Below are 23,685 nucleotides of genomic sequence, written 5' to 3'. Positions count from 1 at the left end.
GATTTATTTTTTAATATCTCTGAAACTATCGAAATATATTTATTAATATACAGGGTGTTCCATTTAAAAAAAATCATCCAGGTCAACTCACACTTTTTTGAGCCACCCTATAGAAGTTAAAATATTTTCCTGAAATACATCCTAGTACATACTTTAGGTTTGCACTTAAAGAAAATTCTCAAGTTTTTTATTCTAGGAGCTATAGATGCCGGACGCACTATTGCCGGACCCTGTATAACCGCCCCGAGACTCGATTTTATTTAGTGGGAGAGCTGACGCGAAGTTCCGTAAGCCTATTTCTGATTATGTGCATTGTACCTGCAGTTTGAAATTTAGTAAATTCTGTACGTTATAAATTATTTAGTTATGGACTGTTTAATTTGCAAAACTATAAACGAAAATGATAAGTTTTTTATTAAAAATCCTACTATACGAGACCTAAAAACTATTATAAATGCTGCGGAAAAAAAGCAAGACGTCTATGTATTTATTAAAGTTTATAACCGCTTATGACCATCAAAAATCGTCCATTTCTATTATTATTTATTAAAGTTTATTTTTATTAAGGCCGACTCTGACGACTCGTGTACTTGTATACAAACATTTGATAGTGGGATATACTTTCTATGATGGTGTGAGTGGTTTCTCGTGCAATTATTTGTCACTCGCCGCGTATAGCGTGAGCGTCAAGCTTGTTGCAAAAAAATGTTGTTTACAAAAATTGTATACTTGCCAAGTACGCAAATATTGGCGTAGGGGAGAGTCCGATAATCGTGCGCAGCCGGCTAATTGTGCGCATCCCTTTACTTTCGCAACCAGCTATGATAATTTTAAAACAGTCATTCAGGCGCCATCTCTTAGCACACCGATGTACTACTATATGTGCGTTTGGTAGATGGCCTCGCTTTACTTTACCAGAACCGCTGCTTTCTTGTTTACATTTGCAGTGCTCTAATAACTGTCACCAATAAAATAAGCCGTAAGTATTTTAATTTTTACATTTTTTAAAACTGTTTATAGCAGTAAATAGCTTAATGTGTCCCACTGACGCTGATATATGTAGTTTAGCCAAAAAATTTGTTTTTATATTTTAACAAAATTTAGAAAAAAAATCTGTCACTGTCGGTTAATTGGGCGCAGTGCGCACGATACTACAACATACTGGTCGTGATGTTGTAGGACCACATATTGGCAGGAATTGTGTCTTTTCACCCGACCAAGAAAAGGCCTTAAAAGAGCATGTTCTGAAATTGGCTAAACTTTATCATGGAATGACTAAGGTCCAACTTAGAAAATTAGCATTTTCCTTTGCGGAAGCAAACCAACTAAAACACACTTTTAAGGCTGAATTAAAAATGGCAGGAAAAGACTGGTATTATGGATTTCTGAAGAGAAATCCAGAAATATCACTAAGAAAACCGGAACCCACTAGTATCAATCGAATTGCTGCTTTCAACAAAGATCAGGTCACAACATTCTTTCAAAACCTTAAGAAATTATACGACAAATTCCAATTTAAGTCAGATGCCATATATAACGTCGATGAGACCGGGATTTCTACGGTACAGAAGCCATGCAAAAGACTCGGGCCTAAAGGAGTTAAGCAATTTGGTGCTAAGACATCTGGGGAAAAAGGAAAAACAGTCACTGTTATCTGCTGTTTTAATGCGTCTGGAACATGCTATGTGTCACCGATGACACCGATGTTCATATTTCCCCGAATCAGAATGACAAATACCCTAACCAACAACGGACCTCCTAATGCAGCTTTTTGTTGTTCAAAAAGTGGTTGGAGTAATGAAGAGCTTTTCTACAAGTGGCTAGAACACTTTAGGAAAACCGTAAAACCATCAAATGAAGAACCAGTTTTATTGCTTATATATATCATTATATCAGATAATCATTCCAGCCATATTTCTTTGCAAATTTTTGACTATTGTAAACAAAATGGCGTTATTCTGCTAACGATACCTCCACACACTTCCCATAGACTTCAACCATTGGACGTAAGTTTTTATGGTCCCTTAAAATCATCGTTTAACAGGCAACGTGATTATCACCTACCATCGACTGAAAGAATTACCCAGTATGATTTAGCCAAAATATTTAACAAAGCCTATACTGTTGTTGCTACAATGGACAAGGCGCAATCAGGCTTTAGGGCAACTGGAATATGGCCTTATCAACCAGATAAATTCTCCAATGAAGATTTTTTACCAGCCACATACCAACTTCCAGTTGTAATTGACGATGAATTACCCTCCACTTCGACCTCATCTCAAACCCAAGATATAATAGCACCTCTTAAAATAGACTATCCAAATGGCCACTATACTAAAAAAAATGATTTAAACGACCTGCCCACTGTCAAAGATACTGATGCAGCCGTCCCCAGTACATCTACCTTTCTAGAACAGTTGAGTCCCCTACCAAAACCAAAAACAGTTAAACAACAAAGTCGCGCTAAACAGAAATCAGAGATTTTAACAGACACTCCAAATAGAGAAAAATTGGAAACTGCTGCAGAGAAAAGGGCAATAAAGCAAAAGAAATTAGATGAAAAACAAGAAAAAAATAAAAAAGGCCCTAAATATACTGAAAAGAAAAAAAAGGGAACAAAAAGAAAGGTCTTTGATGAAAGTAGTGATTCTGACATTTCAGAGACTGAGCTTTGTAACGATGATGAGTTAGAAGATCTTGAAGATATTGAATCGGATGACAATGAGAGATGTGTTATTTGCGGGGAAGGCAGTATAAAAAACGAGATGTGGTTTAAATGTTCGATCTGCAAAAGATGGGCACACGCCCTGTGCACCGGAGAGGATATATTTGCGACTTTTGTGACACCTAGATTTGTTATTATTTTAATTACCTATACTTTTCATTTTTGGGTTTAGTTTAGTTCTTAAACATACGATAATGTATTTTTGCTGTGAAAAACAAATAAATATGTTATTAAGTTGTGGTATTCCTTTCCTATTTTAATATGCGCACGATTACCCCACCTGTGCGCACTATTAGCCTCATAGGTTGGGTAATTGTGCGCAGTGTCAATTTTTTGTATTTTGCATTTTTAGGACACTATGTGCATTCTTAATTAATCTGTACCAGATATTATAACAGTCAAATCCTTGAAGAATGTCGACGACAAACGAGGAGTTTTAATCTTTTGTCACTTCAGAAATATCGTAATATTGGCTTAGGTGCGCACCAATACCCGACTCTCCCCTACTTGCCAAGTACACGAGTCGTCAGAATCCGACTTTATATACTTTATTTTGTACGGAAAGCTGACTGGATATGATGCTAAATACCACAACGTTTGTTTATATAAATAATCCCAAACAAATCAAGGCTAAATTAACAACATTTTTAATTAAGAAAGCATACTATACATTGAATGAATTTTTCACTGACTTAGATAAGCATTTTTTATAATATCTCTTCCCGCTTTTATTGTTTATGAAAAAAATGTTGTGCTGTTTTCTTGGGTGCTTTTTTTAAATAATTATAGTTTTTGTGTTATAGATAGCATTTATAGCATATTTCACATGTAGGTACTTTAATTTCTAATTCTATGTTAAAATTACTTTTAGTAAAGTTTTACGCATTTTAATTGAAAGTATATTTATTTTTAGTAAATATTTATTTTTCGTCATACTATATTGTTATATTATTATAACATAAGCAAAATCAGAATGGAAAAGATGCATATAACGTCCGCCGGACGTTATCATAACGGCCGGCGACCGTTAAGTTTCTAAGGTAATCGTAACGTCTGTCACCTGCAACAATGACTATTTATTGTCAGTTGGACTTTTCAAAAATTGGGAAAATAGACCATAGCGAGATGTCGCGAGAAATTCCGTTGGAAATACAGGAGGAAGCGGCTGCGGCTACTCAAAATTTACTTCCGACTATAACCAAGAGAGATATCAGCAGGAATATGACAATTTTTGAAGTGGCGGCAGGATAGAAGTATAAACAGCGTAAATGAAGCGGTATTGCTGGCTTATGCTAAAGAATGTCTGAAATGTATTCTCCTACATCACTGTGGACAAAGATATCCATGCTGAAGCTTGCGTTGAGAGTATATGAAAACATCGACATATCAAGGTAAAAAGCCATTATATTCTTCGATATTTAATCATACTCATCTAAATTATATTTGTTCATAGATTTGGTAAACTGTTCATGTTTCTGAGGCGCAAAACGAAGGTTATTCACAAAAAGCCAAAGTTCTGTCGGAGAATGACATAAATAATTTTCTACTGGATGCCGATGATTACACCTGGTTACTCGAAAAATTGTATTGGTGCTTGGTATTCTTGGAGCTTGTAGGCGCAGCGAGCTTTGGTCACTCACAGTTGATGATTTCGAAGATTCGGAGAAAAATATTCTTGTCTCATTAAGAAATACTAAAAATAAGAAAGATAGGAAATTTCTTATTCCAAAACGGGCCTTCCGTTTGATGCCTATGGTTTATACAAAAATACATCAACCTGCGTCCTCGTAACTTTGACAATCAAAATTTTTTCATTGGTTACAAGAAAGGCAAGTGTGTTAAGCAAATCGTCGGTATACATACCATCAGGAGCGTACCGCAGAAAATTGCAAAATTTTTGAACTTGGAGAATCAGAACGTTATACAGGGCATTCATTTCGTAGATCATCAGCAACCATGCTCGCCGAAAATGGTGGTGATTTACTATCGCTAAAGGAGCTAGGAGGATGGGAGTCTTCAACAGTGGCAGAAACTTACATAGAAAAATCAGTTTCAAAAGAATGAAAATAACAAATCAACTTTTTCATGATAGCTCCAAAAAAATAATGTGTCTTTAGTGGATACAAATATTTGCCATTCTTCAGTAGCATCATCTTCTTCTATAAAATCTGTAAATCCCTGGGAAGGATTACAGATTTCTAAGAACAACAAGTGCACTTTTAATTTCCATGTTCATTATCATGAAAAATGAATTTTAGTATAAGACATTATGTATTTTTTATCCTTACTTGTGTTATTGTTCAATAAAATTTGTTATTAAATAGTAGTGTTTATTGCTCTAAAAAATCTGCAGTATGACGAAAAATCTAGAACGCAACACGGCCGATAACAAATAACGGCCTTGGCTGCTTATGATCCTCGGCTATCGCCTCGGATCACAAACTTCAGCCCGGCCGTTATTTGTTGTTTATCGGCCTTATTACGTTAATAACTATAATATTAAATGCGATATACATACCTATGCATATATTTTTATTCAACTGTAGTCATATAATGTAAGTATTATTGGTTTTTAGGCTTAAGTTAATTGACGTTTTTACAAAGTCATTATGTTATGAAAAGTTTTCCTATTTTGTTAAAAGTTTAAGTATTAAAGAATAGCCAGGTTTGCGGGAGGGTGTTAATGTATGTAACCCAATATACAACTACAAACCTGTCTGGTCTTTAACCGTGGCAACACTGTTTTCTGTATTATTAGTGGTGGTAATATTAAGCAAGAAGATGTAACAAGCCACTCTTTTTTTGTCCTGATTAGTTGATAGTTTGTTTAATGATTATATATTGTTATTTGTTTCTTTAATAAATAAACCACAAAAACCAACAAATATATTATACTTGCCATTTATAAACAATCAACCTACCGAATGTGATACCATAATATATACTTCGATGGTGAGATTAGTAGATTTATTAGCTAAAACATTAAAACAAAATATTTATATAACAGCACACTTGGTAATTTATTCAAAAGCTCGCGAAATATTACAGAATAATCCTAAATTATTACATGGGAAATTAACATTTATGCTAGGCGGAATGCACCTTAATCTGGCGTTTTTTGTCAGTATTGAGTATATTCTTGGAGATGGAGGCCTTTTTTCCATTTTTACGGAAACAGATAATTACGTCGAAAATACTTGTAAAATGATGTAGGATAAAAAATAATATTCCAGGGCTAGTCGAGGACTAACTTTAGTTGCCTATGCTCTTTTTAGGCTTTTGTTTAAATCTTTATGTAAGTGGTATAAAGAGCAAAAGCAGAAAACACAAATGATAATACCTACATATATATTAAAAGAAGAAATTCGTAGTTTACTAAGAGTTTCAATCCTATGCAAACTTCAAGATATGTCCTTATTATGTAATAAAAATAATGTAATCATGTTTTCATAAAAAAATACTACAAAAATATGTTATATTAAATCGACACCTACATATATGGGCTGCTCAGATATTAAATAATTACTTTAAAGAATTACTTTCTTTAAAGTAATCATAAATCTTACTTCTTTTACTTACTAAAAGAATTTTCTACATTTACTCTAAAACATAAATTAATGCCACATCTAGCACGCCGTACAACGTATGCAGGCAGGGCGGTATAGCGCGGCGTCTAACTACAGCGCGCGCACGTGTACTGATAACTTTAAATCAGAATAACTATAAAACTATTAGTAATAGAAGGTTGTAACAAGTTTTAAAAACTTTTTCAATATCTTTTTTTTTATTTCATACGCAGATATTATGTAAAAATTCCTTCAAATAAAAAAGTTTCTCGCTTACCGAAAACTATGATACAATAAAGTTAATGTTTGAAGTTTAATCCATTTTCCAAAAAAAATACCCTTACTATGGAACTTAATTAATTACTTCAGTTATCACCGCCTATGTGTTCCCAACCGATTAAAAAAAAGAGTATGTGAATAAGTTGATTAGTTTAGGAGTTATCGCGTAGGAAAGGTAAAAAAACATGGTTATACATTTTTGACAGATTTTTGACATTTTCCGGGATAAAAAATTTCTAACCTCGCCAAAAAGGTCGTAATTAGTCATTTCACATGCACAAAGCTCTAACCGATCATTTCATAACGAGTTAATGTGGTTATACCTTAAAAAATTCACAGATTTTGCAACATGCTCAACCATCATAGGCGTATTGAAAATACCAGACACAAGTCGGCGGTTGGCAATCACCTGTTTTTTTACATTTTATATTAATTTGTGACGTCATTTGGAAGAGCTCAATAGAAATATAAAAGAACTAAACCTTGTTTGAAAAGAATTTGACATTCGTGACGTCAGCACTCCAGCAGTCTATGGTGCATTCAGACCTGACGAGCCGAGCGCGAGACGAGAGTAAGACAAGAGCGAGACAAGAGCGAGACGAGAGCGAGACATTTTCTATCCATTTTTTACGCAAACCTGCCACGAGACAAGCCGAGTGGGATCATAGTGAAAGGAAGCCAAACACATATTAAATTGCAATTGAATATAACAAACGATAGCCAAATAATAACGCATACAGTAATAAATTTTTGTATCTTTAATATGGTATTCGGTCTTTAACATGGTATTCATCGTCGGTTTTCCCCTTTTTGGCTGTTTTTCCCTTTATCCCTTACTTTTTTACATAATACGTTTTTTAATATTTTTAGAACAAAATGTTAAATAGAAAAGTTATTGGTAAGGTTAAGAAGCACATTTTAACATTAATATAGAGTATACAGGGTACTTCAAAAAAGTGTTGCGGATATAACATATTTTCTAAAGGGAATACCCTATTTTTTATTTTATTATTGGGTTATACATACGTACAATTCGGTAACTTTTCTTGCATTTTTTGATATTATATATCTAAAATTAATAGATGTTGTAATAATTCTATTTGTTTAAAGAAATGTTGGATTTCGGTAGGGTAAAAATTGTCAGTGACGCAAAATTTGTAAATTCTATCAGAAAAAATGATAATACATACAGTGTACGATTTAAAAATTTGAGATTACTTAATTTTAAACATTCGAAATTTATAAATCATACCTAATATCTCGCAGTCGGGCGAGCCTACCAAAAACACGTCCAGACTTTCGAGCTTTCTTTGATCGGCCGTTGAAAAATCGACAGGGGACGGATAGCAACGAGGCTCTGTGGGTTGACTCGCGAGGCTCCCGCGAGACTCGTCCACACAGCGAATTTGGAATGTCTCGCGCTCGTCTCCATAGGTCTGGACGCACCATAGTATCGCTGATCGCCATTCGCAAATATATTCCAGATACGCATAGTGAACAAGTTCGCAACGTTAAATAATTTTGATATTTAATTTTTATCGTGATGGCTTTTTATGAAATGATATTTAAGTATAAAAAGGTGCCCATAATGTGAGTACCGGTATTGACGGTTTTTTGTTATGAGGAAAATAAGCAGCAAAATATATTATCGATTGCAGCAACTATGTATACCTAGTTTACATTCAGTATGTCCAATTAATATGGAATATTATACCTATATATGCTTTTAAACATTTTCTACCATTATATTTTGATAGTTGAGTTTTTGAAATTATTTGTTAGCTTCTTAAACAAAACAGACCCATAATAATTAAAATCTTTATCATCCAAGACTTTTAACAATTATGAAGTACCTAATCTCACGTCAAATTTTTACATGTCTTAAGTATTTGCAAAGTTAACAAAAATATTTCTTTGCATACCTTGCAATTAATATATTTGGTCTAATTTATCAGTTCTGCATCATATCTGAAATTCAGATTGTCAAAGAGTCAACGTGCAACGTGAAAGACAAGAAAAATGGCAAGTAAAAAAAAATGTAAAGTTTTAATTACTAATTACACAGTCCTTCCCTTGAGTTCTTCTGCCTAAAATCTATATTGCCTCCCTAAGATTTTAAATATAAATGATTGAAACTCATAACAAGTTTACCACAATTTAACCTTAAGATATTATTATTACGTTTTTATTCGATCATACGGTATTAAAATGTAACACTTACGAAGTTAATAAATATTAACTATTTGTATTTAATCATTTAATAATTATTCTGATAGAAACACGCTTGATTTTTTATTTTAGAGATCATACAGGCTATAATCATTAATATGACTATATAACAATACTTGAATTAAAATTTATTTGAAGGAATGCTATTTGAAGTATTAACTCGGAATAACTATTAAAAACTGCTCATCGCGTTATCGATGTCGGCGTCTTGTCACTGTTGTCTGGCTGATTGGCCGTTTAGGTACTTATAATTTGATTTTAGATAATGCAAATTTTAATGTGCCATTTGTGGATTTTTTATTGGATTTTTTTTACATATTTGGTATACTCTATGAAGTGCTCATGTCCATTTTTCAATTATTAAAGTGCCTATTTAGATACATTTAAAGTTAATTAATTAGTGTATAGTAATTGAATTATGGGTTTGTTTATTTTTTATGAAATGTATTTTTTTTCTATTAAAATAAACATAGCTTTACTTACAAAATCACTAGCTAGCCATTTTTAAATACAGGGTGTTAATTAAGTAGTATCTGGCCAACTTCAGGAGGTGATTCTTTGAGTGTTTTTAAGGTAAAAAGTTAATTTAAACATGTGTCCGGAAATGCATAATTTTAAAGATACAGGGTGTCAAGATGTTTCCTAATAGACATTTTTTTATTAATATCTCAAAGATCCGTTGGCTGATTTTATTGAAATTTCGCCGTGTTGTGAACTTTGATAAGTTAGCACTAATTAAATGATAACAATTATTATTTACAACAATATTCAAACGGTAAAAACTTATCAACTTATCCCAATAAATATTTGACAACGCCTTGGATTCATTTGTTTTAACGCCTGTTGGCGGTGGAAACCATGCAAGCTTTTTCTTTGTCCTAAGTTGTTAATTAAAAAAATAATAATCATATAAAAAAATATGGTAATAAGTCTAAATTTTTTATTTATGTGATTCTGCTCTTTTTCGTATAATTTGCCACTTACGGAAATAGTTAGATTAAAATAGCCAAACTGTACCTAACAACCCATGCCTTGACATATTTCCTTTTAAAATAATATCGCTTTCTTTATCCGCCGGTCCAGATTTGAACGGCCTTGCCCTGTTCGCTCATGCAGGCTCTATCGACTTAAGTACGTGTTGACAGGCAGGTTATTGAACCCATGTTGCTTCTAGCATGTCGTTTTTTCAAAGATGGGTCCCATATAAACGCGGCCAGAAGTATTTTCAATACTAAAAAAATTTTCGAGAAGGAAGCGACTTTCTCAGTGATTTTACTCCACTATTAAACAATTTGATTTAATTAACTTCGATATTTTATGTTCAGTTTCATTTTTAATGATGCCATTCTGCCGAAACTGTGATACTGTTGTTCTTTGACCTGTACCTTTTTTGAAAAGGACAGTCTTTTTTTGGAACAAATTGTCCTTTTGACTTTTTTTTACCTAAATAGTCCTTTATTTTATTTACGTATTTTCCCTGAGAAAATTATTTACAGCAACCAGCAATATTTCTTTCATCCGAATTTAATTAGACATGTTATAAAACTTATAAATAGATGTTTTTTTTTTCAAATCAAGTCACAAAGGTATTAGTTTTAAAAAAGTCATTTTACCCCCTACGCATAAAAGTAAAGCATTTTTATGCCTAAACAAAAAAAGTACGAAAATATATTATTAAACTGACAAATCCACTAGTGTTCATAATTTCTCAGTATACATGGTGAGTCTTAAATAGGTGCAAATATTTTAGGGGTGGTATATTTGGACCCCTGAAACGGGATTATGAGTTTTTTTTCGCGACAAAAAATAAACTTGAAAATTTAAAATTTTTTGAAAAAAAAATTGATTTTTTTTTAACTTTTAGTTTGGTAAAAACATAATTTCTTGATAATATGGCAATTCGCAGGAAAGAAAAGATCCAACAGTTCTCAAAATTTAAGCAAAAAACAATTTTTTTTTGTTTGGTTGGGTTTTCAAAGAAAAAAAACTTTCAAAGTAAAATAATTCGATTATTTTGGACTTATTTGAAAAACGGTAAAGAGAAAATATGTTTTGGTTTTATTTATCAAAATCTACCAGCCCTGTAAATATTTGCACTTATTTAAGACTCACCCTGTATTCTGTATAATTACTTTCAGGGTATTACTTTTAAATCTTTTTAAATTATTGGCAGCGTTGGAAATTGTTTAAAAAAATATTTATGAACGTTTGAAAAAAATAGCATGTTCTATTCGGAGTAAAAATTACTTTTTGTGCTTAGTCTGCAATGTCAAACATACTGCTTCGCCACAAAAGTATTATTTTTAATACTAATAAAACAGTATGTTATTGTTTAGAATCGGCAACATTACAAAAGGTGGCAATTCTATAGGTATTATATTATACCCTTTTTAGCCGACCATACCAATAGAGGTATGGTAAGCTATTAAGATCGGCAAAAAAAGTGTTTTTAATTTCACTCAAAGTGAGTTATTTGGGTCATAAATGACCTAAATACAAAATATTTTCATTGTGTCTATCTGTCTGTCTGTCCGTCTGTTCGTCTGTAACACGATACCTCAAAAACCGCTAAACCGATTTTAACCAAATTTGGCACAAAAATACTGTGGCACCCGAGAATCTGGCCATTAATTAACTTTTTATTAACATATTTTAGTATGGGCGGCTATACGTGCCTCCCGGCGCCAATTTTTTATTCTGGAATTTAAGAAAAACAAAACTTTTATAGTATAGCCACAAATTACCTATGTGTGTATTTCTTCATCGAAATTACAACCGAATATATTTTTTTCACCAATTTAAATTCTTGCAGAAAAACCAAAATTAAATAACCTCTTTTACTGTTAGTCATAAACGACCCCTGAATTATTATTCGAACATAGTCGATGGAGAATTCCTGTCGTAAAATTAAGTATGTAGTTTTTGTTAGTGGTGCCCATCTCTATACACAACCATTGTAATGTCTAGACTTTAATTAGGCACCTTTTCCTTGAAAAACTGACGTCCAAGGGCGGTGCTAGAAAAACAATTCGAGAGGGTGTAATTTTAAATAAAAAAAAATGTGTGTATATTTGAAGTAAAACGTCTTACTAACAGCTATTAAATTGAGGAATTTGAAGGACATGTTTGAAAAAGTGTAGTTTAAAATGTTGAAAAAGTAATAAGTTAAAATAAAATATGTTTTTTACGCGTAAAAAATAGATTTTTGCGTGTAAAACTATTAGTTATACATAAAAAACTATTTTTACGCGTAAAAAACCTATTTGTTTAACGCAAAAAACTATTTTTTACTTTTTTTTACATGTTAAAAACTTATTTTTTGAAGTTTGCATGATTGGTCTCGGGGGGGGGGGGTATAACTACCCCCATTACCACTCCCCTAAAACCGCGCTTGCTGACGCCTAATTTAAATTTTACTGTAAGTTTTCCTTTTTCCAATTTAAAAAAAATTATTTTAATTTTTAGCTCATTTTGTTTAAGTTGGCCTATGTATCTCACAAATTACCAGCTAATTTGAAAATCTAATGCCCACTTGCACCGTTTGTATAAACTTTGTTTAAAGGCTAAACAGTGATTAACTATAATAAAATACTATATAGTTAATCATAAACAAAGTTTATACAAACGGTGCAAGTGGGCATAAAAATACTATATCAGATAGTCCTAATAAACAGGGGCGGATACAGGAATTTATTTTAGAGGGGGCCAAAATAAAAAGTAATGTTAAATTTATATAATTAGAATATGCTTTTTAGTGCGCCATTTTTAACCCAAAAGCCTAACCCATATAACACACAATATCCGCAGGATATTCATAGAATGTCGGAATGTCCCATTATAAATTCATCTTATAAAGACATCTATAGAATATCCTCCAGGCATCCTGAAATCCTGTAGATCTCTCAGAATAGAATATCCTATGGATATCTCTGTCGTATATCTAATGTACATCCAGCTGAGATATTCAAACATGCTCATGATAATAAAATATCCTAACAATATCGTCTAGATATTTAGGAAAAATAAATAATGTACTACTTTTTATATTACATAAAATGCAATAAACCATACAGATAGATATATATTACGTCAAGGCAACAAAATATCCTGTTGGTATCTTCTGGATAATCTGGATATTTATGAGCTTGGCCACTCCCAGAAATACAGAGAATTTAAAACGCCCGCGCAAAAAATTTCCCACAATCCATCTCGACAGTTGTTTATTTTTGTTGGTTTTTGCATTGTGTATTATTCAGTTCTTTGATTTAAGCCTCATAAGCCCCATACTCACACTTCGCTCCTTCCTCGCCTTACTTCCTCGCGTTACTTCCTCGCGTTCCTTCGTCCCTTCGCTTCCTTCCTTCGTCCATTCGATGCTTGGAAATTAGTCAGTTATGCAACAACACACCACAAAATATTTTTAATATAGCAGCTACATGTTTAATACGAAATATCTAGTAACCTCTAAAATTTTTAAAAATCCGAAAGGCGCATAATTTTTATTTCATAAAACTGCAATTCTTTGTCGTGTCAAAAATAAAAATTTAATTTTAATAATATATTTTTTTTTAATAAATCCGAATATTTCAGTATCATGTACAAGGTATATCAGTATGAATGTACAAGGCGAGTCAACAATAGAGTAAAGTTTATTATGTAATTTATATAGAAACCATGAAATATGACTAATTATACGTTAATGATGTCAATCCCCATTTCTTCAGATATTTTTGTGAAGGCATCATGCACATTATTTCTATTTTTTTATTTTTGTCGCTACGATTACATAAATATGGACATGCATTTTTTCACAAATATGAAGACAATATTGTTCTTTTCTGCCATTTTTTAGACTATTGTGTGTGAATTATTTTTATATCGACTGGCGATTGCTAGATGTACAGGATGTCCCATTTGTGTGTGTTTTATGGGGTTTCTGGTTTATGAGTAGAGATATAAAGATGCTGTTTTCACATCATTGTTCTACTTATTATGAAACTAAATATGCTACATAAGAAATAAGAAATAACTTTGAACTAAGAAGGCTAGGATAAATATGTATGTATCCTAGCCTTCTTAGTTCAAAGTTATTTCTTATTTCTTTCTTTTACTTTTTATTTTTTAATTAGTAGAAATTTTTGCATTTTTCGATAACATTTGTATCTCGATAATCTTATAACTTATCGAAAAGGTGAAAAGGGTCAGTGATGGGCGGTGGGTAAGTACCCAATTTGTAGATAAATAAAATCTGGGTATATATGTATATACCTGTAGATTTAGATGAACATCCTAATTTTAATAAAAGGAGTTTCCGACGACCGCATTGTAAATACCCGGTATAATACCGGGAATAGAAATATACCAATATATAATATCTACAATATATATATATATATATATATATATATATATATATATATATATATATATATATATATATATATATATATATATATAAGAAATATTGTAGATATACTCGTATTCCTGACATTACTGGTATTATATCGGGTATTTACTATGCGGTCGTTGGAAATACCTTTTATAAAATTAGACTGTTCATCTAAATGTACAGGTATATACCGGATACCCTGATTTTTGTTTTGTTCTACCTATTGAGTACTTACCCACCGCCCGTGTCTCGTTTTTCAGGTAGAATGGCAGTGACGAAAGTGGTTCTTCGTTGGGAGCTGTCTATTTCGAAAAATGACTCAAACTTATGTTCTTGTTTTAAACAGGACACTATATCATATTTTAGTATTGAAAATACTTCTGGCCGCGTTTATATGGGACCCATCTTTGAAAAAACGACATGCTAGAGCCGCATGGGTTCGATAACCTGCCTGTCAACACGTCGATAGTTTAGCCGGCGTTATAGGAATATGGAATAGGGCAAGGTCGTCCGAAGGCCGAAATAAGGTAGAGGTCGTAAATAAAATGATCCATAATGTTAAAATACGCTTCGAAGTGTTAAAAGTGTTGAAAATTGATTAAAATCTGTTAGGTTTAAGGTATTGGTGAGTACTTTTTGAGTTTTAAGTCAAGTATGTTGGTGAGAGAAATACTATGTGATTTATTCGATTGTATAAGCCGTGAAGCTAATAGGGTGTGTGTTATATTTCATGAATATTTCATTTTATTTTAGTATTGAAAATACTTCTGGCCGCGATTATATGGGACCCATCTTTGAAAAAACGACATGCTAGAGGCGACATGGAGTTCATTAACCTGCCTAATCAACTTGTCAACACGTAAGTCGATAGCTAAATAGCAAGGCCGTCCGAGGGCCGAAATGAGGTCTTATTAGTGTGGGCCAACTATTTTATGGATATGGATGTTTAGTCTCTGAAAGCCGATATTATTATAAAAAAGAATATGCTTCAAGGCATGGGTTGTTAAGTACAGTTGGGCTATTTTAATCTAACTCTTTCCGTATGAGAAGCAGGGGGCAAATTATACGTGAAAGAGCGGAATAACATAAATAAATAATAAATTTAGACTAACGCAATATTTTTTCTTAGCGCGTAGGATAATGCGCACAATCGATGCATTAAAGGGAATAATTAATTAAATCATTAAGTTCCAAAACATATAGTAATTCGGGTCTCATCGGATCTGCTGATATATTTTGATAAAATTTAGGCTATTAGGACCTATATTTTTTTATATGATAATTATTTTTTTAATTAACAACTTAGGACAAAGAAAAAGCTTGCATGGTTTCCACCGCCAACGTAAAACAAATGAATTCAAGGCGTTGCCAAATATTTATTGGGATAAGTTTTTATCGTTTAAATATTGTTGTAAATAATAATTATCATTTAATTACTGCTAACTTATTAAATTTCACAACACGGCGAAATTTCAACAAAATCGGCTAACAGATCTTTGAGATCTCTATATCAAGATGAGCAGTTTTTAATAATTATTCCGAGTTATTATTACCAAATTACATACTTGTTTTACAATTTTATTGTAATACAGTAGCATTCCTTCAAATAAATTTTGATTTTAGTATTGTTAATATAGTCATATTAATGATTATAGCCCGTATGATTTCTAAAATAAATAATCAAGCGTGTTTTTATCAGAATTATTAAATGATTAAGTAGAAATAGTTAATATTTAGTAACTTCGTAAGTGTTATATTTTAATTTTTAATATAACTATGGATTTATAATAATTAAATAATTATCTTAAGTTTAAATTGTGGTAAACTTGTATGAATTTCAATCATTTATATTTAAAATCTTAGGGAAGGCAATATAGATTTTAGGCAGGAGAACTCAAGAGAACGACTGTGTAATTAGTAATTAAGACTTTACAATTTTTTTTACTTGCCATTTTCTTATCGTTCACGTTGTACGTTGACTCTTCGTTGTGTCACACACAATCTGAATTTCGGATATGATGCAGAACTGATAAATTGGACCAAATATATTAATTGCATATAATCAAAGACATATATTTTTGTTAATTTTAACACAGGCATTTAAGGCATGCAATAATTTTAAAAAGTTTTGACGTGAGATTAATCTATAATTCTTGGAAGTCTTGGATGATAAAGATTTGAATTATTATGGGTCTGTTTTGTTTAAGAAGCTAACAAATAATTTCAAAAACTCAACTATGAAAATATAATGGTAGCCAATTTTTAAAATCATGCATAGCTATAATGTTCTATATTAAATGGACATACTGAATGTAAACTAGGTATAGTTGCTGCAATCGATAATATATTTTGTTGCTTTTTCATATCACACAACATTTTCATCATAACAAAAAACCGTCAATACCGCTACTCATATTATGGGCACCTATGACTTAAATCTCATAATGATGTTTAAAAATACATAGGGATACATACTATGAGTAGTGGTTGTGACGGGGTTTTACTAGGTATGATGAAAAGAAGCTGCAAACTAAATTATCGTGGAACTATATTTTAATTTATTTTTATCTACAGTAACTATTACTTATCTTTTGTACGGCGAATTTAAATTTATGGACCGTCCATAAATTTACACCGTAAGTTCGAATATTGGTTAAACCTAGAAATACCCAGGTAATAGCCCGAAATATGCAAAAGAGGGAGTGAGTTTAGGTTATATTAGAATTAGGTTTTAGTTGGTTTTGCATTAATAAAAATATAGGCCTAATCTAAACTTAACCTAAGTGACCTTTTTTGCATATTTCGGGCTTCTACGTGGGTAACCCTACGTTTAACCAATATTCGGGCTTTTACGGTAACATAATACTCATTCTGATTTGTTTAATCTGGCTCCATAATGAAACTGTGGGTTCGAGGTGCTATTGCAAATTAATGTCATTAATTCTATATATACGAGTATATATACATACATACCTCACATTTCTATAGTGTCGTGACCGTGATCGTGACCATTCATGAATCCGTACACGTTCATCTTCATCATTAATATTTTTCTTACTAAATTCTTCACTTTTATAAAAAGCCATCACGATAAAAATCAAATATCAAAATTATTTAACATTGCGAACGGTTCACTTGTTCACTATACGTATCTGGAATATATCTGCGAATGGCAATTAGCGGTACGTTAGACTGCCGGAGTGCTGACGTCACGAATGTCAAATTGCTTTCCAAACAAGCTTTAGTTCTTTTATATTTCTATTGAGCTCTTCCAAATGACGTCACAAGTTAATATAAAATGTAAAAAACAGGTGATTGCTGACCACCGCCGCGCCGACTTTTGTGTCTGGTATTTTCAATACGCCTATGATGGTTGCGCATGTTGCAAAATCTGTGAATTTTTTATTTTATTTGCCTTGTTAATCTTTGATATTTTGATAAACTACACGGAAACTGAACTTGTGCTGCTTTTAAATAACATGCCAATAACCAATATTTTACGTCGAATAAATTAGTTGATTGTTTTGATTACATAATTTAAACCGGCCGACTATGTAATAAAGTTAAATAATGCATTTTTACCCCGTTTATGAAAATAAGTATTTTAGAAAGCTCGTAACAAGGAAAATAAAATAATATACAAAATATCGTATTTAAAAAAACATATAAGTTTTAGTCAATTTAAAAAAAGACGTCAGAGTTACGTACGTCACTGCGTTCTACGTGAAAAACTGAACGGGAGATCGTTTTCACCTTTTCGATAAGTTATAATACAAAGGGGATCGAAAAATGCAATAATTTCAGATTCGCCCTGTATTTTATGAAGTAAGAGAGCTAGGACATATCTGTATGTAGCATCTTTAGTTTCATAAAAAAGTAACAGCGTAATGTAAAAACCGCATCTTTGTATTTCGACTCATAAACGAGAAACCCTGCAAAACACACGAAAATGGGACACCCTGTACAGACGTACTGCCAAATCAAGAAATCAACTACGAATGAAATCCAAGATCGATTTAAATATTTTATATATTTTAATATTTTTTTGTGTTCGTGATAATTCCTTTGCTACTTCCTCCAAAAACCGACAATACGTGGAAGGAGCGTTTCGAGGAAGTAAACAGACGAAGTAGCGTTTTGACGAAGGAGGAAGGAACACACAGTCGCATAAAATCGACATTTTCCCATAGTAAATATATGATTTTTGGACGAAGGCACGCGAGGAAGGAACGAAGTGAAGTAGCGAAGGGAAAATGTCGATTTTATGCGAGTGTGTGTTCCTTCCTCCTTCGTCAAAACGCTACTTCGTCCGTTTACTTTCCTCGAAACGCTCCTCCACGTACTGTCGGTTTTTGGAGGAAGTAGCAAAGGAATTGTCACGAACGAAATCGATCTTGGATTTCATTCGTAGATAATTTCTTGATTTGGCAGTACGTCTGTACAGGGTGTCCCATTTTCGTGTGTTTTGCAGGGTTTCTCGTTTATGAGTCGAGATACAAAGATGCGGTTTTCACATTCCGCTGTTACTTTTTTATGAAACTAAAGATGCTACATACAGATATGTCCTAGCTCTCTTACTTCCTAAAAAACAAGGTGAATCTGAAATTATTGCATTTTTCGATCCCCTTTTTATCATAACTTATCGAAAAGGTGAAAACGGTGACCCGTACAGTTTTTCACGTAGAATGCAGTGCCGTAACTATTTCTTCGTTGGAATCTGTCTTTTTTAAATAGATTAAAATTTATATGTTTTTATGCGATATTTTGAATATTATTTTATTTTTCTTGTTACGGGCTTTCTAAAATACTTATTTTCATAAACGGGGTAAAAATGCATTATTTAACATTATTACATAGTCGGCCGGTTTAAATTAGGTAATCAAAACAATCAACTAATTTATTCGACGTAAAATGTTGGTTATTGGCATGTTATTTAAAAGTAGCACGAGTTCAGTTTCAGTGTAGTTTATCAAAATATCACGATGCAAAGCAAAGTTATCTGGTAAAATTAAGTTAAATAAAATAAGAGCCGTTTAGCAGTTTAGCAGTAACTAAATAAATAATATAACAAGGCAAATAAAATAAAAAATAATATATAGAGTGTCCTGTTTAAAAAAAAGATATAAGTTTGAGTTATTTTTCGAAAGAGACAGGTCCCAACGAAGAACTAGTTTCGTCACTGCATTCTACCTGAAAAATGAGACACGGGCGGTGGGTAAGTACTCAATAGGTAGAACAAAACAAAATCAGGGTATCCGGTATATACCTGTACATTTAGATGAACAGTCTAATTTTATAAAAGGTATTTTCAACGACCGCATAGTAAATACCCGGTATAATACCAGTAATATCAAGAATACGAGTATATCTACAATATTCCTTATATATATATTGGTATATTTCTATTCCCGGTATTATACCTACCGGGTATTTACTATGCGGTCGTCGGAAACTCCTTTTATTCAAATTAGGATGTTCATCTAAATCTACAGGTAGGTATATACATATATACGCAGATTTTATTTATCTAGAAATTGGGTACTTACCCACCGCCCATCGCTGATCATTTTCACCCTTTCGAAGTTATTAGATAACCGAGATACAAAGGTTATCGAAAAATGCAAAAATTTCTATTAATTAGAAAAATAAAAAGTAAAAGAAAGAAATAAGGAATAACTTTGAACTAAGAAGGCTAGGATAAATCTGTGTGTAGCATATTTAGTTTCATAATAAGTAGAACAATGATGTGAAAACGGCATCTTTATATCTCTACTCATAAACCAGAAACCCCATAAAACATACAAAAATGGGACATCCTGTACATCTAGCAATCGCCAGTCGATATAAAAATAATTCACACACAGTAGTCTAAAAAATGGAAGAAAAAAACAATATTGTCTTCATATTTGTGAAAAAATACATGTCCATATTTATGTAATCGTAGCGACAAAAATAAAAAAAATAGAAATAGTGTGCATGATGCCTTTACAAAAATATCTGAAGAAATGGGGATTGACATCAACGTTTAATTAGTATGTCATATTTCATAGTTTCGATATAAATTACATAATAAACTTTACTCTATTGTTGACTCGCCTTGTACATTCATACTGATATACCTTGTACATGATACTGAAATATTCGGATTTATTAAAAAAACATATATATTATTAAAATTAAATTTTTATTTTTGACACGACAAAGAATTGCAGTTTTATGAAATAAAAATTATGCGCCTTTCGGATTTTTTAAAAATTTTAGAGGTTACTAGATATTTCGTAATAAACATGTAGCTGCTATATTAAAAATATTTTGTGGTGTGTTGTTGCATAATCGACTAATTTCCAAGCATCGAATGGACGAAGGAAGGAAGCGAAGTGACGAAGTAACGCGAGGAAGGGACGCGAGGAAGGAACGAAGTGTGAGTATGGGGCTTTAGTGAAATTCGAGGTGAATTCGGTCGTTTGTCGTATTGGATGGGCTCAAAAATGACTGAAACTAGCAAAACTGGTTGAGTTTGACTTAATTTTTTCTTATACTCATAGTTCTAGCCTTGTTATAACAGAAATTCTATCCTAACCTCAACTAATGTCGAAAAACGACGAACAACTCAGGGTCTCACAATGAAGAATTTGTGACAAAATTATAGGTGAAAATTTGTTAATAAATCGCTTGTTCTTTATCCCTAAACCCATTTTCGTGTGTGATCTTTCAAACAGAAATCCTATTTTTGGGTTTAAATTGTGAGTTTCTGGAATATGTGGTGTTAGAAATTATACCTGTATCCTGTGTGCTAACTTTGATGTAAACTGTTGCTGCTAGACATAAACTGCTAGATTCCATAAAGGGTAGTATAATCTGCAGTGGCGTAGCTAGGTAACCAAGGGCCCTGGGGCAAATTAAAAAATGGGGCCCCACTGCTATGTAAACTGATTAGGTTTTATCAAATAAAAATATGAAATATACAAATACTTTAAAAATGCTCAGCTACTTAAGGTCTTTTTTGTGCACTGCAGGGCAGGTAATAAAAATATTAAACAGTAAAAAAAATAAATTACAATTAATACTTGGTGTAGGTTTGGCTAATAAAACGATATAGAGAAAATTCAAGGGTTTATTAAAAACAGGTTATTTAAAGGTTGAGCCTACCAACTGACTAAATAACAATTATATTTACAATTTTTTCCTAGCTTTAGTTTTCGCCAAATTAAGTACTTTTATTATAGTACTTTTAATAATTTTATTATTATAGTATTATTTACTATTAAGTATTTTTAAGTACCAATGACTTCGTTTAAATCCATGCTTGATGCCCTTTTGTTTTCAATTGCTATTAGTGATAAATGTCGGAGTCGAGTTTGGTCCATATTATTTCTTAAATAATTTTTTATTATTTTTAATTTGTTAAATGACCTTTCAGCTGCTGCAGAAGTGACAGGAATTGTAAAGAATAAGAACATTACTGTAAATACTTCCGTTAGGTCGCATTCTAGCACTCCATATTTGCTCATTATTTCCTTACATAACACTTTTGTGATAAAGTTGCTTCATCAACATGTAATAAAAATGTTGGTGTTAGAAAATCGAATATATGACAGACTGCACTCATACCAATAAAACCTGTATCTAATTGAGATATTACTGTGTCTAGTACATTTATTGAAAATCTCAATTTTAAATATTTTTTCTCGGTTTGGAAATCGATGATCAGCAGCTAATTCATCAAAATGTTTTTTAGCCTTTCTTTGCCTTTTTTTCTTGAAAATGGGCATCAATACCATATTATCTTGCAGTTTCACTGGCTTTGCACTTGAATAATTCGAAATAATTTCTATAAATTTGCAACTTTGCTTTGGTCTCTGCTAAAACTTTACTCGCCTCGCTCAAAGCGATGTCGCATTTTTGTAAAGTTATATCAATTTTTAGCACATATCACTATCCGTCAAACTGACAACACTGCCAACCTACAAAAAGAATTTAGGGGAATTCCCTATGCATAACTTTTTAATTTCTCTCAACTGAGTTGTCATGATTAAAGTGAGGTTGCAACCTGTCATATTTATTATGAAAATGGGAGAAATTTCCAAAAGTTCAGTTCGATTGAGATTTCTGGTAAGGATTCGAGGGCCCCTTGAGCCCCGGGGCACTGCCCCGCCTAGCCCCTTGGTAGCTACGCCACTGATAATCTGGTATAATACCATACGATCGAAAAAAACGGCGTCAAATCGTCAGAGGTGGCTTGGAAATGAAGATTGCTGTTATTTTGTACGTAAAATTATATGGGGAACGTCATCGATCGTAATTTTCAAGCCAATTGAACGCCGTTTTTTTTCGACGGTACAGTATAAATTGAAAGCTCTTAACTCATACAAATAAACTTCTAAATTTTGACGCAAAATTCATTGACATAATATGTAGGTATATTTTAGAGCTGTTAATAAAAATATCCAGTGAATAACGTCAAAATGTGGCTAAATAAAACTAAATCGCGAACGTTTTTACTATAAACTAAGGATGAAGTAAGTATTGTCAAATAACAGTCCTCATATAATGTCCTAAAAATATTCTATAATGCTCCCAACATCATCCTTGTATTATCCTAGAAATATCCCAAATAATCGTAAAAGGCTTGCCTAGGGATGTCTTGAAGATGACTTTTTTTGTCCCACTTGGATATCCCATAAATATCCTCCTCTGGTTTTTGGATATCCCTAAGATGTTTACTATATCCTTGGTGGATATCCTCAAGATATCTATAGGATTGTGTTGTGTTATATGGGAAGATTTAACCCAATTTACAGATTTAAGGGGGGACCCGGGACCTATGGGGGGACCCGGGACCTCTCTATCCGCCACTGCTAATAAAGTGGCTATTAGAATGCGTAATTAGTTTTTTGATTTGCTAAAAAGTAACGACAGGAAAAAATAAAATTGATTTTCAAAAAAATCCGTTTTTTCCAAAAAACTGATCAGCAATCCTTGAAATTTTTAAAACTTTTTTGATGACATCTTGGTGGACATCCCAAGGAGCAACTTTGCCCCAATTTAACCATCTTCGTATCTATTACGGTTACCGAGATACCAATTCTCGTACCTCGAATTTGCAACCTACAAATTCCACCACATGAGAAAATCTTTTAAGAATTTGAAAAATGCTGTTACGGTTAAGGCCGTAGTTAATAATATTTTTAATTTAATTTTTTTCTTAATTGGGAAATATTAAGTTCTTAAGTGAATTATTAAAAAGACAAAATTCAAAAGGCATTTTGTTTGTGTTCTCACCATATTTCCAATGTCACATATTATTTTATATACAGGGTGGTCCGAACTGTATTCCGGAAATTTCGGCAGCATATTCTGCAGATTAAAATAAGTGAAAAAGTTCGTATAAATGTATGTCCTAAAATGGGCTTAGTTTCGGAGATACAGGGTGTAGAAGTCATTTTTAATTCGAGATTTTTTCCAAATAATATAAGAAGTAACGTCAATATTTAGAT

General features: G+C 32.3%; 1 protein-coding gene across 1 annotated transcript; it reads left to right on the top strand.

Moving 5' to 3' along the window:
* The first annotated feature begins 1,355 nt into the window (after positions 1–1,355).
* LOC115877967 lies at positions 1,356–5,307 on the top strand. The gene is made up of 2 exons (XM_030894318.1): positions 1,356–2,534; positions 5,302–5,307. The coding sequence occupies exons 1-2, from the start codon at positions 1,356–1,358 to the stop codon at positions 5,305–5,307; spliced, it is 1,185 nt and encodes a 394-aa protein (XP_030750178.1).
* The last annotated feature ends 18,378 nt before the right edge of the window (positions 5,308–23,685 follow it).

Source organism: Sitophilus oryzae, unplaced genomic scaffold, assembly GCF_002938485.1.
Source record: "Sitophilus oryzae breed Bouriz unplaced genomic scaffold, Soryzae_2.0 scaffold_1499_pilon_pilon, whole genome shotgun sequence".
Taxonomy (NCBI): Eukaryota; Metazoa; Arthropoda; class Insecta; order Coleoptera; family Curculionidae; genus Sitophilus; species Sitophilus oryzae.
Note: the sequence above shows the minus strand (reverse complement) of the source record. Positions and strands in the feature narration are given on the sequence as shown.